Genomic DNA, 17948 nt, shown 5'->3' on the forward strand with positions numbered 1-17948 from the left:
CATTAGTGGATTCCATGTCTTGGTGTTAGAATCATATAGAGTGCATTTGCATTTTGTTGGTTTGGCCCTAGCCAGGATGCAGTGTGAATCCACCCTTGAGGCAATGGTTGATTCCATTTAATGTGTGCTCAAACAAAATCTCAGTCATTTCCCTGAACTAGGGTTCAGAGCTTGCCTTATTATCTAAGTCTTCTTCTCAAATCTTGGAGTCTTTGACTGTTAGTTGAACAAGCTCGTTTGTGATCTTAATGAGACTTCGGATCCGGACTTTCCATTGGTCCATTAAGAGTTGAAACTTTTGTAAATTAGCAATAAGCTCAGTAACCACCATCTTCTTTAGCACCTCCTACAGCACTTGATTCCATGCCAACCACTATGTGGAACCTCATCATATCATACCCTAAGTCCATCAGCTATCTGAACATACCATTGTTGACCATCTGGATCAATATAAAGTGGGTAGAGCACTAGAAAGACGCGAGGCAACTCCAGTTCTTTGGCTGGGATGGCATATAGAAGGGTTGGAGAATCAAGTACAAACACTAGAAAATTCATGATCATCTGGTTCTCGTTCTGGAGATCTGAACCAGATGAAATAAGCTTTTCAAGTGCTTCTCCTACTCACTAAGAGTCATCCTAGTCTAGGTCCTTGACTGCTAGTCGCATTGTTTTTCAATAATTTTTTGACCCTTAGATCTAGAACTCCCCTCGCACTCTGCATCTGTATGAGGATCTCTTTGATCTACAATCAGATGTCTTTCATACATTGGTAGGTTGGTTTGGTGCCCAATAGTAGCTCTACATGTATCCTCACAGACTTCGGATTCGTAGTGGTCAACTCCTCTACTGATGCGTTTACGGCCTTGTCATCATGCCTTAAGCACCATTTCAAGATACTATCTAGTACTTAGACGCAATTCAGATGTGGTGGAGGCTGGAAAAATTTTTGATTATTATAAATGGCCGACTTCCAGTCTCACACCATCCATCTGGCCCCCACATATAGCATTTAAAACCTCTCTAGATTTGAGTAGATTGTGCCATCTTCCAAGTATTGTTGTGTGCCTACACCTCCATCATCTGGCCTATAGAATTAACAATGGTGTTCCATCCAGACTGTATGGCTGAATCGCATCCTTGGGTTATTGTATCCGGATTAGTTGGTCAAACTCATATACCGTCATAGGGAAGGTATAGAAAAAATCTGCTATGTCGGGTTTCTTCATCAATAGCCTTCCTTTGAGCGGTTGTTTTTGGAGTCTATGGAGCCTGTCTAGCTTGATTATTGGCAATTGAGTGTGGCCAAGCTCAGATCCGTTGTCCGATGCCTCCTCATGCCTAGCACTAGTTTGGGTTTTCTCTATGCTCGAAGCTTTCTCCTGCATTTGTTGTGCTTGTTGTTGATTCTCAGTGGCCTTTCTCTACGTCGTGTCCACTGGGGCCTTTTCAGTTCTTACTAGCTTTTGGACTCTGTCTTTAAATGACTTCAATAGATCCATCATTTTCTATTTCTGACTGGATGACCCAGTTTATGTCTACGTTGATGGTCTCTTTGTCCCAGTTTGTACCTTCTCTTGTCTTTACCTTCATGTTGCTTTGTTGCAATGTCTACTTGTTCTGTCTTGATCTTGCTGGCGTCTCCCATGGCAGTTTATTCAGAAGATGTTACAGTGATCTCTGACGCTTTTTTCTTATTTACCTAATCTCAAATCGTCTGAACATTGATGAAGTTGTATGTTGCGAGCTCAAAGCATTTCTATAGGGAGATGTGAGTAAAGTGTAGATGGGTGAACCCTTTGCATAGTTCTATGTATATGTGGCATGAATGGTCCACTCTTTGCTCACCTTTGATTTATGTGCACCATTTGTGACATGACGTTTCATGCATGCATTCTCCTACTTGATTCCTTATTACTAATAGTATTCCTTTTTTTATTGTTTCATTCATTCTCCTTGGATGACCATTATTTGATATTGTCTTCACTGGTGCATGTAACTAGATCTCGATTGGTCTGACTTCTCAATTCTGAATCAGGTGGGCTTGAAAGTAGTGAGTTGTTGAGTTGGTGTTGGGTTTGCCATATACAGATCCTAGTTTGAGGTTACTAGCACCTCTTCTAAGGTTTTGAAATTGTTCTGACATGGAATAAGTTAAGCGGTTCCTCTTCTGCGTCTGATACTGGTTCTACTGGTATCTCCTCTACTATGAAATAGTAAACTTGATTGTGGCCCCATTTTAGACTACAAGCAACAGTAAACTTGACAAGTCTTTGAGTCTTATTGTCCCATTAAAGAACACCCAATATTCTTCATAGGGTCCTAACCAAGCTATCTTCAAGTTTGGCTTCTTTGGTCCCAGTTTGGACAAATCAAAAAGTACCAGATCACCCCTCTAAAATTCTCTTACCTTTATCCTATTGTCATGCCAGTGTTTCCTTCTTTGTTGAACCACTTCTTGTTCAAGCATGGACCTCTATCTGATTTCATCTAGCTGTAAAAGTTCATCTAGTCTCTGGTTTAGATTCTAATTAAAGTCCATTCCATACATGACTGCTATTTTGGGATTGGAAATAGAAAATTCCATTGGTATTACTTCCTCTGTGACATACACCATTTTGAAAGGTTTCATGCCAGTAGTAACCTTGTAGGTAGTTCTATATGCCCATAATGCTGACTGAAACTTAGTGTCCCACTTATGCGGTTCCTTTTGAACTATCTTAGTGTGAGGACAGTCTTGATAGTTTTATAACTACTCATGCACCTAAGATAATACGATGTAGACTTCAGGTGCTTTACTAAAAATATCTCAATCAAAATTTGAATAGTTTCAATAATGATTTGTGTTCCCTGATGTGAGACTAATTCCATTGGACATCCATATCTACAGATAATGTTTTCATATAAAAATGTTGTTGTTGATCTAGCAGTATTATCTGAAAAATCCTTAGCCTCCACCCATTTGGTGACATAACATATGGCCATGATGATATATTTGTTCTTTTTTTGAGTGAGTTTCTTGAATGGCCCCATAAAATCTTGATCCCATTTCATGAAAATACCTAGCGGATATACTGGAGTTAGTCATATCAGCTGACAATGGCCTTCCCATTCTCACGCAAACATCACATGTTTTGCAGAAGGCTCTCACATCAGCCATCATGGTTTGCCACCACAATCCTACCTAGAGGATCTTCTTATGCATGATATCGATTGAAAAGTGTCGTCTAGCATCCCCATTGTGAGCTTTAGTGATCACTTGCATTGTCCTCTCATTAGCACACATTTGTGAAGCACACCATCAATGCCTAGTCTGTATAGTGCTCCAACAATGATAATGAATTTTTTAATTTTTTTATGATGAGTGCTTTCCTATGATTCTTGGACCAGTCATTCGGAAACTCCCCTAGCTCAAGAAAATTGTAAACATCCTACCATTACGGGTATGGTTCTTTTTCAGTTGTGCTCTAGAATAATTCAAAATCTATTATTTCATCTTTCAATGATGTTTTCGAATATCCCTCTGTACTTCTGGAACAAAGTCTTCCCCACATTGTGTTTTCCCTGGTTTGTGGAAAATTGTAAACTCAAATTCCATAAGAAATATCATCCATCTGATCAACCTTCCTTGTATTATGACTTTATTGATCAGAAACAATAAAGCTTAATGATCGAGATAGAAGTGAAATAGCTTGCCCAGTAGATAATGTCTGAATTTGGTAGTGTTGAATACCATTCCCAATGCCTCTCTTTCACTAGTCGAGTACCCTTGTTCAGTTGTACTGAACCTGCGACTGGAGACCAGGTAGTCTATCTTCCCATCAGGCTAGGCCAGTATGGCTCCCATAGCCATGCCAGAAGCATCTAGATGAACATGGAAAATAATGTCCCAATTAGGTTGGAAAATTATAGGCTTCTTGTTGATTGCATCTTTTAAGCACTGGAAACTTTGTTCAAATTCTTCATTCTAGATGAATTTATTCCCTTTCTTGGTCAGTTCATACACAAATGATTTCCTGGCAGCAAACATATGAACAAACCTCCTATAGAAGTTTAAAAATTTCCAGAAACAAACTCAACTCAAACATCATGGTTAGCACTCTAGCCTGTTGAATGCACTTGATTTTATCATTTACCATTTCAATCCCATTTTTGGACACTATATGTCCCAAAAATTGTAACTTCCAGACCATGAATACTAACTTGAATTTGTTTAGATAGATCCTTTTCTCTTTGCACCTTTTGAACACCACTTCTAGAAACAATTACATTTCTTCAGTGGAGAAAATTGTGAAATCATCGCTGAAGATGGCCACAATCTTATGTAGGAATTCACTAAAAATTCCATCATACACCTCTAAAAAGTTGCTAGAGCAGTACAAAGCCTAAATGGCATCACCAGATACATGAATGCTCCCCATTTAGTGATGAATGTAGTATTGGCCCTATCTTCAAGTGCAATCTTTAGCTAATTGTAGCCATTATAGCCGTCCATAGATATATACATTTCGTGGCACGCAATCTCGTCTAGCATCATATCTGTGTGAATGGTAATGGAAAAGGATCCTTAATGGTCTGGGAATTCAGTTTTCTATAGTCTACATACACTCTCAACTTCCTATTCTTCTTAGGGACTACCACTATAGGAAACATCCACTTGCTACCTCTTTGATGAGCCCTGCTTTGAGAAGATTGTCAACCTCTAATGGATGCAGGATGCGGAGTGCAAGAGAGGGAAGGAGAGAAGGGGAAGGGGATGAGCATACACAGATCTTTGGTGGATCTAAGAGAGGAAGAGACCCTCTCACTCCTTATTCTTCATTATAACCAATAAGAATAGATGGGCAACCGTCCATTGCCTTTAGGTGGCCACTTGGCCTAAAACCCTTACAATCTCCCACTTCAAGGCCAACGTGGCCCAAGTGGCTAAATAATGTAGAGACTATTATGTGAAATTGTACAAACGTGAAGCATGACCATAGCTTCACTCTACACCCATCATCTCTATGCAATGTGCAAATTGCTCTGAGGCTAAGCTCTTGTAGAGCATCCGCTGGATTTTCATCCGTGTGAACTTTGACTAGCTCAATGCGTTTGCTAGCCAAAATATCCCATACTACATGATACTTGACCTCTATGTGTTTTGACTTGGAGTGAACCACAGGGTAAGGGTTCTTTGCTAACGCAATCGCACTCTGGCTATCACAATGTAGCAATAGAGTCTTATGTATACCAAGGTCTCCCACTAGACGAGATAACCACATAGCCTTCTTACTAGAACTACAAATTGCAACATACTCTACCTCGATAGTGGAAGACAAAGAGAAATTCTCAATACATGATCTCCAAGAAACTGCCACTCCATCAACAAACAAGCAAATGTAATCAGATGTGGATCACATATTCTCCACACATCCACATAATCCGAATCAGTGTATCCAACTATGGATGCATCACTGTTCCCAAAGCATAAGCACTTGATAGTTGAGCCCTTGATGTATCTCAAGATGTTCTTCACTGCTTCCGAATGCTTTATGCCTGGATTTTCCATAAACATGCTGACCACTCCCACTTCATATGCAATGTCTGGTCGTGTGCTAACCATGGCAAACATGAGACTGCCAACTGCCAAAGATACGAAACCTTTTCCATCTCTGCCTTTTCAGCATCTGATTTGGGACAATCATGCTTGCTAAGTTTTTTGTATGCAGCCATTGGGGTACTCAATAGGTCCACACAAGTTGCTATGAACGAGATCTAGAGGACTCTGTAACTCCAAAGGCGTTGATGTCAACCTAGTCTATTTTCCATATATGCAATGCTCACATAAAAAGAAGTTAGAGTAATCTAACACAAGGATATAACGATAACGATACAAGATTTTCATTCCCTTTTGACTCATATGTCTTAGTCGGCTATGCCACAACTCTGTAGATGGCAGCTCAGCTACACAAATAGAATTCTCTTTTACGGAAGAGACATAAAGTGAGTACAATGAGCTAGACTTCTGGCCTTTAAGCATGAGCAGATTTCCATTCTTGATAAGCCAAGAATCATGAGCAAATATGGTAGTGTAACCCACAATCATCCAGTTGTCCAACTGACATCAAACTCTTTGTCAATTTGTGTACATGTCTGACATTATGCAGCATAAATTTAGTGCCATTACGCATAGAAAACTTAATTTTTTCCACACCTCATATATCAAGCTCAAAAGGTGATATTAAACAAGTCTAAGATGCATTGAAATCATGTAAAAGACATTGAGTATCGCAGAGTATGGTTTGAGGATGTTTTCTCACCACCAATTACACAAAATGTTGGACATGCTAGTGATGCACCTTCCACTAGTACAGACACACATGTTGCTCCAGAGAGAGCAGAATCCAGTAGTCAAGCACTTTGGAGATCTACTCATATATCTTATTCACCTTAGTGTTTTGAGCCAGGATTGGACTACTTTCTAGTCACTGATTGCGATGAACCCACTTGCTACAAAGAGGCCATTCAAATGGACAATAGCATGAAGTGGGAAGAGGCTATACAATCTAAGTATAACTTGATCTTAACAAATAAAACTTAGGAATTGACAGAGTTACCTATGGGTAAACAGGCATTGCCATGCAAATGGGTGTACAAGAAGAAGTATACCACAGATGATCTTGAGCCTAAGTATAAGGCTAGCTAGTTGCAAAAGGGTTCAAGAAAATGAAAGGCGGGGATTTTGATGAAATCTTCCCTCCAGTGGTCAAGATGACTACATTGCATCTTTTGCTTGGTCTAATAGCCATTGAGGACATGGAATTGGTCCAAATGTATGTGAAGACAACGTTTCTTCATGGGGATCTTGCAGAGGATGTCTACATGAAATAGCCAGAAGGTTTTGCGATAAAGCCTAAGAAGCCAACACGGACAAAACTAGTGTGTAGACTCAAGAAAGATTTGTATGGATTAAAGCAAGGATCAAGGAAATGGTACATCAAGTGGTATTAGAGAAAACCCCGATCCTCGGCACTTCCCTTCCCCACCCCGCATGTGTAGTAACCCCGAGCAAGGGGAGCTTGGCAAGCTCTACAGGATCGAGAAGAAAATCAGCAAGTTTGGAATTGGGGCAAAGCAAAAGGAAAGAGGGCCTTGAAGGTCCGGGAAAGAGCTTGAGAGATAGAGAGCTCTGAGAGAGAGAGAGAGAGAGAGAGAGAGAGAGAGAGAGAGAGAGAGCAAGTGGATGAGAGAGAGAGAGAGAGCAAGGCTTTGTGGCATCTCCCATGGTCACTCTCGAACATCAGAGTGCACCGTTCGTCCTGGCTTTGGATGCTTCCGTCTAGCAACGAAAGGCGACATCAACATTGACATCGTCACCATTCTCAGGCATTGAGAGAGAGAGAGAGAGAGCTCCGGCTCCAACACCGACACCACATCTCAGACATCGGCCTTGTCTCTCCAACTTCAGATATACGATATCCGTTTTTCGACACACATGCACACCCGGCATTCTCCTCGGCATTGACGATTCTTTGACATCGACATCGGCAATACTCTTTATGCAGGCAGATTTCCAACATCCGACCCCGACTTCAGTGTTCTCGCGGATGACCATCTTCCCGCGGGACGGTTGTGCTTGCGATGTGCATGGGTGAGGTGCCTCTACCACAGAGGAGTGACACCCGACATCGGCACCGAGCGCATTGATCACGCTCTATGGCACTTTTTTGACTCCGAGCACCTTTGGCGGCTATTCAATTAGCACATTTCCACCCAGCGGTGGAAATCGACACATATTGACACCGACACAGGTTACAGGGGGCTTTTGAGCCCATTTACACACAATTTCTCCAGGTTTTCAAACACTTATAGGCACAATGCTTTTGAGGTGATTTTAACATTCTTTTTGACAGTAGTTTCTTTGCGGACAGATGCATGTTTGCTGTAGCATACCATAGAGCTATTGAGCTCTTTTGAGAGCAAATATCCTCGCAGGGATCACTTTTATTGCATGCAGTAGTTCTTGGTGTCTGTTTGAGCGTGGTCACTCATGTACGTTGAGTTGCAAACACTACCCATTGTACTACGTGTGGAGACATTTTTTGCTATTTTGGCAGTTTTCTCGACCGTTTTTGAGACTCGAATTGGAAGAGCCATTTCTGAGGCTGTGCCCAGTCGTTTTGTGTTTGATTTAGTCTTTGAAGGATTGATAGCGTGAGGTTTTATTTTAGCAAGGGTATTCTTGAATGTTGAGATACCTTTAATGATACAAGTAGCTGGGGTTCCCCTCTTACGGTATCCTCGCCATAGGATATGTATCTGGATGGTTTCTTGTGCTTTTGATGCTAAGTTGGCGGTCACACAACAGTGGTTTTGAGCAGTTCATACCCAAAGGTTCTTTTGAGCAGTTTATGCATTACTTTTGCTCTGTCGGGTTTGAGAGTTATCTCTTTGTACAGAGGAAACTCTGGTGGATTTTTCTCGCGAGTCTGTTCTATGCATTCTTGGCACTTCTGGTTGTTCTACACAGTGAGTTTACTACTTTTGGCTTGAGTTTTCGCTCCTATTCTGGGGGAAACTCTGTCAAAATTATCCTAGGCAATTTGCCATAAAGTTTTTGGCTAATTCTCTTAGTCATGGCTGTGAGTAGTGCTTTCAAAAGAGAAGAGTATTACATCAAAAAATTTGATGCTTGTCATTTGGCGGTAGCATATGCAAGATGTTTTGATCAACAAAGGCTTGATAGCACTCTTGCGTGCAAGAAGAGAGAATGTGTACACTAATGATGAGTGGGATGACTTGAATGAGTGTGCTATGGCGACCATTTGTCTACAACTTGGTGAATCCGTACTTTACCATAATGGATAAGATCAATGCCAAAGATGTGTAGGATGCTCTATGTTAAGCATGGGATGGCAACAACGTCTCAAACAAGGTTTTATTGATGAAGAAATTGATGCGCATGAACATGAAAGAAGGCAATAATGTTATTTCTCACTAGAACGAGTTCAACAACGTGTATTCACAGCTTACTTCAAAAGATCTCAATTTCAATGATGAAATGAAGGCCAATTTATTGCTATGTTCGCTACCATCGTCATGGGATACCTTCAACATAGCCATAATCAATTTTTCACCCAATGGCAAGCTAGTTTTCAGTGATGTTGTTGGTGCGTTTCTCATTGAGGAGATTTGACGTCAATTTCTTGATGCGAGTGGGCATGGTGGTGCATATGTGTCTAGTGGCAATCGTGACAACAAAAGGCATCGTGGTCGTAGCCACGGTCGTTCACAGGATCACAGGCAAGGTCATAGCAAGAGTCACGGCAAAGACATGAGAAATTTTGAGTCTTACTACTGCCCATAAAAAGGGACACTTGAAGAAAGATTGCTACCAATGCAACATGATAAGGGAAAAGAGAAATTAAAGTCTGACAAACCTAAATTCAGTGTGAAAATTGAAGAAATTAATGTGATTGAGTCTCCAGCCATTGAAAAAGTTTTTGAAGTGTCAAATGATGTGTTGATTTTCACATCGGGTTTGACTCATGATGCACTATTAGCTCTTGACAAGTGTTATGTATAGAATTGGATTGTGGACTCAGGTTCTAGCTTTCATGTGACTCCTCACAAGGAGTGGTTTTCTACATACACTACCACACATGGCACATGAAATCTAGACAATTCTTATGAGCTATGATACCATTTGATGGATGTAGGATGCACAGTGCAAGAGAGGACAAGAGAGAAGGGGAAGGGGATGAGCATACATAGATCTTTGGTGGAGCTATGAGAGGAAGAGACCCTCTCACTCCTTATTCTTCATTATAACCAATAAGAATAGATGGGTGGCCGGCCATTGCCTTTAGGCGTCCACTTGGCCTAAAACCCTTACAATCTCCTCCTTCACCTTCTTAGCAGAGTTAGAGTTCATTTTGTACCTTTGCAACCTGACTGGTCTAGCATCTAGCTTCAGTGGAATCCGATGTTGGCACACTTTTTGTAACTACTGCTTTCATGTCAATATCTTCCCGTGCAAATACGTCCTTATATTTGTGAAGCAGTGCCTTTGGCTTTTCTTTGATATTGTAGAAATTGCGGGATCAATGGTCATCCTCCATCCAAGCATCCTAGAACCAGCTTTAAGTGTGGGGTCACTTACACAAAGTCGCTTATATCACATACATTCAAACGGTAATAGAAAAAAACCCTATACTTACATGCTCTAACATAATAAACCAACCCCTTTTTCTTGAGAAACTTAAGGATTTTTTTCAAAATACAATTTAAACCCCCTTCTCTATATGTAATTCTGCTAATTTTTTAAAATTTTATAAAATATAAAACCCCTTATTTTGAACTCACGTGCTATACTCACATTTTTGGGAGTCACCCCCTCAAGGTAGCAACAACTTCAAGGATAAAGGTAGAGTCAACATTGTAGAGGACAAGGAGGAGGAAGAAGACAAAAGAGAGGAGATTTGTCTCCATGTTTGCACTACATCTAATCCTTATAGTGATTACAGTGATGTGTTGTAAAGAATATGGACGATAGTGATTATTTGCTTGAGGGGAGGATACTTCAGTCTATGTGACACTAAATCATGATGAGACTGAAGTATATGTGACACTAACGATCATGATGAGAGTCCCACTTATTGTAACCTATGTGGCATTAGTTTGTGTAACTACCATGCTGTGTGACTTTCATTAGCTTGTGTGGAAGAGCCTATGTGGCAGTAAGTCTCTAAGCGGTTTATGAACTGGCCTCAAACTTCCTCTAATGAGTGTCTCTCACATTGATCTTCCAATGTTGAATTATTAAAGAAGAAAAATTGCAAATACACATCCAAAAATCTATAATAATACTCTTCTAAGGTATCATTGGAGAGGAATATTGAACTGATTCTGTGTTGAAGCTCTCAAACTGCTAGATTAGGTGATAGAACCGCTTACGTAGCTGAAGGAATCATTTAAAGCAAAAATTGTTGAAATTTTGCAAGTGTGGTAGATTTCCTTGAGGGTGCTTGGAATTTATTTGGTGAGACTTAAAAAAACATTTGTAGGTCATGTTTACACCTCAGGTTAGTTATGAGGTAAAGAACATAGCCAAGTTTTAATTTTGCCAACATTAGTACCAAATTAAGACTATGGTGATAAGTTTTAAGATGAAAAAATCGTAAAAATTTAGTACAATTTCAACAAAATTTTCATAAATTGAATATGACTTCTCATCAAAATAAGATTTTGCATAGATCTCAAAGTGTATGGATAGGAAAAAAACTTAATATAAAAAGAATCAAGCTTCATAACTTAGGTGTGATACTAAATTTTTGTTATAATCAAAAAACCCAAATTTTGAAAACGCTGAAAACGAGAAAAATTTCGGTCTTTCAATGTCTCTTTCAGTAACATGATGAGGTTATGGGAGAAAACTTAAGGTCTTCAATGTATCTATAGGCCAAGACCCATCAAGTAAGCATTTTTCAAGGTTTCAAACTCACATGCATCTTGTAATTTAAGCTCATTCTAAAAAATTTATGACGCGTAATTTTTTGCCAAAAAAACATTGCATACATGGATAGTTTTTGGGATATGACATAAATCAACAAATGTGGCTTGCATAACCATTAAATAGTCTCACTTAACGTAATGAATCATAGATCTACTATATATGCATCATAAGGCGATTGCAAATTTAGATAAACTAAATGCTTGATGTGGTCTTTAATTGAATTAGTAAATGTTGCATATTTCACCACACGACTTTCTATATTTAATTCTAGTCACAACAAAAAAAATCACATGACAATTACAAAAATTTCAAACACATATAAAAGTAGTTACCATGGATTATTGCATGCATTTTGCCCTTCTTTTTTTCTAGAGTAGAGTACGAGTTTAAGTGAAACATCAACTACTATTTTACGAATATACTTTTCATGAGTGTGGTTACTATTGAGATTGCGTACTAAAGGAACGGATTATAATTTTTGTGAGTACTTTAGATTTAAAAAATTTATGTTTGCAAAAGCATTTCTTGATATGTTTTCTAGATTTCATATATCATTTTATTTAAATTTGTGAAAAAAATAGTTTTAAACTAATTTATCTTTATAATTGCCTCGGCGGTGCAGCGTGGGTCCAAATGCATGGAACACGTTTGCTAAATGTAGTGTGCGTATTTAGCGCTTTATTGTTTCCGCTACTTTACGTAAATAATAAAGCTAAGCTTTCTTGCTTTTTGCGTGACGACTCTTGTTTGATTGGAAGCTGCAAAAGCAGAAGCTTTGGCGTAAAGCTCATCCTTGTGGTTTAGGGAGAGCATAGAAGCAGCAGCAGTGCCTCGCAGCTCTGGCAGTTAATTGCAGCTTTTGCAGCACATACGTCACAAAAACGAGGAAGCTGGCCGAGGTGCGTGAGAAGCTTCTCAAAGACATAGCAGCAGCAGTAGCTATGTCTGACTTCACTTCCTATACGAGCAGTGCAGCAGCTTATCCTGAGCAGAAGACTACCTCAGGCAGCCTCAAGCAAGGCTTGGAACCCCTTCGCATGCAGTACTCCTTTACCTGTAGTATCTGCGATAAATCATTCTCCTCCAGCCGAGCTCTCAATGGGCATATGCGAATCCATGGCGGTTGCCCAGACCCTAACACAAACATGCTTGAGAGACTGCCTTCCTCACACTTTCGCCGGCTCGCCTTCCAACCCTCTCATGTTGCAGACTATGATGATCAGGAAGCAAACGATCACGACTCTGATGAACAACATGATGAAAAGGATGAGGACATCATCCATTGTGACTACACTGGTTGCGATAGACATGGCAATGTCGAAGAGGGAGACCCTGATTGGGTGGGGAACAAGGACGAAGAAATGGAAAGGCATGTTGAAGAGGATGAAAAGACAGACCTAATCTCATCACATGAATACCCAAGCTCAAAGCTTTTGAATGAGCAGACAAAGAGAAAATCCCTTTATGAGCTCCGTCTCAACCCAAAGCGAAGCCAGTTGATACTAGAAGAGGAGAATTTGAACAAGTCCAAATCTACCACCAAAATGATGAGCCCTAGTTTTGACATGACCAGTCGTTCATCCACTTGTCATCTTTGTGCAAGAAGCTTTAATACTAAAAAGGCTCTGTATGGACACATGCGATCGCATCCTGAACGACATTGGAGAGGAACCCTGCCCCCTGAAACCCTTGCACTGAAAGACCATACCATCCAAGCCAATGATCAACATTTTGCACATCCTGAAGATCTAGAGAAGAAAACTTATAGTAGGAACAATGAAGAAATTTGCTCGAGGTCTGAAGGAAGATCGACAATAGTCAGGACAAAAAATGGAGAAGAGGAACATTATACTGGAGCTCAACAACATACATCAGCCTTGCCGATCACGAAAACCTATCCAGTAAGCACCTCAGAATGTCTGTCAAGTGATGATGAGGATAGTGACGATGAGGATATAGAAGTTGCACGGATTCTTCTCTCATTAGTTCAAGCCGTAGAAAACTCAAGACTTGCCTTGAACCCTAGCAACCAACTTCATGAGCAAGGTACTGATGTTGACAAGACTACATTCAAATGCAAGTGGTGCTACAGGGGCTTTAAATCCTCTCAAGCTTTGGGAGGACATGTAGCAAGCCATGCTAAGTTGGAGGGATCTAACAACTTCAAACAAAGAACACCAATGACTATATTCCAAAGTGCAGAGGGAACCTTACAGGATTTAACGAGACGATTGGATACTGAAGGTAAGGGACATGAATGCTCGATTTGCCATCGCATTTTTTCGACAGGTCAAGCACTTGGGGGACACAAGAGAATGCATTGGGTTGCTGATCAAAAGGTTCAAACACAAGCTAATGATTACACCCAGGAGGTGAGCAAAGAGATAGAACCCTCCAGCATGCCGATGGGGCCGAATCGAGAAAGTGCTGAGACCAGGTCCAATGAAGGAAGTGAAGCTCAAGACATGTGCATGCCGCCGACGAACAAAGAGTGCATCGCTACTACATTGAATGGAGAGCACAATACAAAGTTCACCATAGATCTTAACATCCTACCAATGGAGGCTAAAGATGAGCATGACTGTCTCCTAAACTCGGAAGATGGTCATGTCGAGACAAGTACTCACTCATAATAGGCATAATTGCCGGCTAGTCTCTTCCTCGTGTCTTGCTCCTCAAAGCAAGTGCTCTTATGCTAATGTATACAAGGAAGATTTTCTCTTCCTCATGTCTTTATAAGATTGTTCCTCAAATCACACACTTGTGATGTCAATGTATACAAGAAAAAATTTCTCTTCCTCATGTCTTTATAAGATTGTTCCTCAAAACACGTACTTGTGTATACTTGTATTGACTAGGCATTATTGTTTTAGTATGCATAAACTCTCACCAGCTAAAATTCTACAATCTAAAAAAACACCTCAAGCTTGCCTTACAAAAGGTCCAAACCAGCCATGTTCAAGAAAATTCAACTTTGTCCATGCACTGTCTAGCCTAACGGGGGAAGAAAGAAGCAACTGGATCTTTTGATCTCCTTTTGACAGCCACATGCAGACTTAATTTGCTTTAGTACATACGTCCTTGAAGCCCGATAATAATGGTAGAGTACTCTTGTGATAAGCAGGTTTTCAACTTCATTATGATTAACATTTTTGCTTGGCGGCCTGCTCAAGCTCAAGTCCAGGTCAAGTGAAGGATTAGGTTGAGGGGACACAAGACATCTTGGATCTTATATGGGAAACCATGGCATCTCCTTTCTCTTTAAGACCAAGGAAACAACCCAGAATCAAGGATGATTTGATGCATAAAACTCTGATCAAGGTGGAATCAAACGTTAGCCATTGGAAAAGAAATGTACTGGTTTTGACCTTGCTTCCGATGTTTTGGTAGAGGAGGCAGACATTCCCATTTCCATTTGCTTTCCTAGTTTGCGGAGGGAGTACCTACCACTTTTGTCCAGGATGGGCTCAGCGATTGGGACTTTCCTGGAGACACCTCGCACGACAGCCTCAGTAGCTGCCAAGGCGGCAGGCATTCCCTCAGTTCGCATTCTGGTTAGGAACACTCGCTCTCTCCCGAAGGTCATCCTCCTTCCTCGGGTGAGTGGGGGTCGGTTTAGAAAGAGCGTGGAGTATTCGGGCCTCCCGAACCAGTGCTCATTTGTCAACAGAAGGGCCATCTTGCGAAGGCCTGTCCACGGAGGAGGCCCCGACCTACACCACGGACTCAGCCCCATCCTGCAACAAGGACTGGCCAGCAGCCATAGGCAGACACACAGAGCACACAGGCAGAGCCACCCTCTGAGTCTGGGGCTCCAGCAGAGGAGGGATGGCAGCAGGTTCGTGGTCGACGACGATGGGGGCCACAGCGACAGCCTGGCACTCAGAGTGGTCCTCAGGCGCCTGTCCAGCAGCAGTGGGTTCCCACAGGGAACCGATTCGGTCCTCTTGAGCAGGACGAGGCCCCTACTCCAGGCCCCACCTCAGCTTCACCCTCGACAGCCCCTCCTCCCCCCGAGTTCCCCCCCTCCTCATCAGCCTTCCCCCCCCCGCCTCCTGCTCCCGCCGCCTCTCCCCCTCGCCCCTCTAGCTTTGCCGGTCCCCCCGGCCCCTCTTCTCCCCCACCTCCCCCTACTCCTACACCCCCCCCCCCCCCCCCTCCCCTCCCGCTCCAGTTCCACAGTCAACCCAGGGGACAGGGCCATCTCCAGCTGCTAGGAGATCTCTTGGCACCACCTTTGCCACGAGTCACTTGGCAAGAGAGGGACAGCCTTTCTTGCGACCCTCTCTACAGGTACATACGTCTCCCTTTGCAACAATCCCTCGTGGTCTGACGAGCTTCAACATTCGGCGCCGATGGGACTTCTTTGCCTACGACTTTACACGCTTTCTCGGCGACTCCTCATCAGACCTTGAGGCAGCCTGCTTCAGGGTTCATGTTCCGTTCCTTGCAGCTAGGGGGATAGAGGCCTTGGACTCGGTGATTGGCTTCTCTTTTCCCCTTTGCAGTAGGGACCAGACTGAGTGGACTCTCAACTCAGTCTTGGAGTGGCTGCATACACAGTCCCTAGAGTTCTCTCACCACATGGGAGACCTAGGAGTTACAGACATTCTTCAGACTCTGTGGCCATTGGCCAAGTTTGCGGTGACCCCTCCAGATGCAGCAGGATGTAGACACATTGTGGTTCAATTCTTTGCTAATACGCATTGCTCGCCATGCTATGTACACATTCATAAGGACTCCTGGACAGAGAAGGTTGCTTTACGTACGGCTCGGTCTACTTGGGCTTGAGCCAGGCACTCTTTGCAGTCACGCCTATCTAGAGCACACTCGGATGCGGATTACTCTCCATCCAAGCCAGCCTCGAAGATAGCACATTTAGCTGTTGCGGTAGCATCTGTTCTCTCTCGCTCCCCATAAGGATCGTCTCATGAAACGTGCAGGGACTAGGTGGGCCCCAGTTTCAATGTCAGAGGGGCCGACTGCGTCAGGAGCTTCAGCGTTGCCTTGTGGGAGGAGAGATTGATCTCCTTATGCTACAGGAGCATCATCTGTGTGAGAGCCGCATTAGACATTGTGGTCAGCTCTTGCGTGGACGATATGATACTTTTTGGTCAACTGCTTTTGGACCTGGAGGCATCCAGGGTGGGGTATGTATGACTATTGCGGATTCTTTGCAGCAGGCCATTGTGGGCAGAGAGATTATTGTGTCAGGCAGGGCTCAGTGGATCACTATGCAGATTCAAGGTTGCCTTGTGGGCTTCCTGAACATATATGCGTCCAATGTGGCGAGTGCACAAGCAGAGTTTTAGTCACAGATTGTTGTCTCTGCCGCAGGTAGAGCACTGGTGCATAGGGAGTGACTTCAACATGTTGGAGGACCCTTCTACTGTGCATGGAGTTGAGCTGGCAGCTTGGGAGAGGTTTTGTATGAATCTGAGGGTTTTTGGATGTGTGGCAGCACTCTAGCTTTGTGAGGCTCCCAGACAGCCTGGCCTTCTCTCATTCGGACCGCAGAGTGGGAGGAGTGAATCTATCGCGGATACATCGCTTCTACACTAGTGACCATTTCTGTGACTTGGGTGGGACAGTTCTGGCAGGGACTTCCTTCTCGGACCATGCACCAGTGATTCACACAGTGGCAGATAGACAGAGGAGGGGAAGCTCGATGCCTCACATCCCTGAGAGGGTCTTGCTGGACTCTACACTCAGAGAGCGAGTAGAGGCTCTATGGACAGAGAGCTTGGACATGCAGGATTCTCCTACTGACAGAGTGGCCTCAGGACTAGCTCAGCTTAGTCGCTTCTTTCTCCAAGAGTCTTTGGCTTGCCTGGCTACAGCGAGAGAGAAGGAGTAGCGTCTCAGACGGGGCATTGCTTCCTTGCAAAGGATGCAGGAGCAGCACCAAGACAGTCCTTGGTTGGAGGAGCAGTTACAGCAGGCTCGCCAGGAGCTTGTTGTTGATAATTGGACTATTTTCTAATTTTTACTGATTATTTCTTTCTCTAGGATAATTTATTGTGTACACTAAGAACTGTTAAAAGATTGTAGCTACAGGAAGCGCCATCAAGAACGGACAACTCTGATGTGTCATTTGATGGGTGACGATAAACATCGCGAAGGAGTTTCCGTAAGTTCGGTGGAAAGGGCCGGGTTACGAGTGCCCCTGATGCGTCACACGATGGGTGACGGGTGCATCAGAAAAGGGGCATTCCGTAGGCTGAGGAGGAAATCCGAACTGAGTAAGAAAATACGCGTAAGAACGCAAGCATCAGAATAAAGATGGGTTCAAAGAAGCTTTTTACGAACAGGAACTTTCGCGGGAGGGGAGATGCTTTCCCGCGAGGAATCTATGTCTGCATTGCATCTGTGCCGTGTTCTGCACCCTGGGACGCCTAGAATGTGTTCGTGTAGCATTGTTTTCACTAACTGAGTGAGTTTTTAAAGTTTAAAC

At 42.6% G+C, this 17948-nt stretch overlaps 1 protein-coding gene across 1 annotated transcript; it reads left to right on the forward strand.

Moving 5' to 3' along the window:
- The first annotated feature begins 12326 nt into the window (after window positions 1–12326).
- LOC147447448 (uncharacterized) lies at window positions 12327–14292 on the forward strand. Its single transcript, XM_086524322.1, has one exon. The coding sequence runs from the start codon at window positions 12436–12438 to the stop codon at window positions 14125–14127; it is 1692 nt and encodes a 563-aa protein (XP_086380448.1). The 5' UTR covers window positions 12327–12435; the 3' UTR covers window positions 14128–14292.
- Window positions 14293–17948: the final 3656 nt, after the last annotated feature.

The sequence above is a fragment of the Adiantum capillus-veneris genome, chromosome 11, assembly GCF_014529385.1.
Source record: "Adiantum capillus-veneris isolate H3 chromosome 11, ASM1452938v2, whole genome shotgun sequence".
NCBI lineage: Eukaryota > Viridiplantae > Streptophyta > Polypodiopsida > Polypodiales > Pteridaceae > Adiantum > Adiantum capillus-veneris.

Coding starts and splice junctions, on each gene's coding strand:
- LOC147447448 (XM_086524322.1), top strand. CDS start 12,436: ATGTCTGACTTCACTTCCTATACGAGCAGTGCAGCAGCTTATCCTGAG.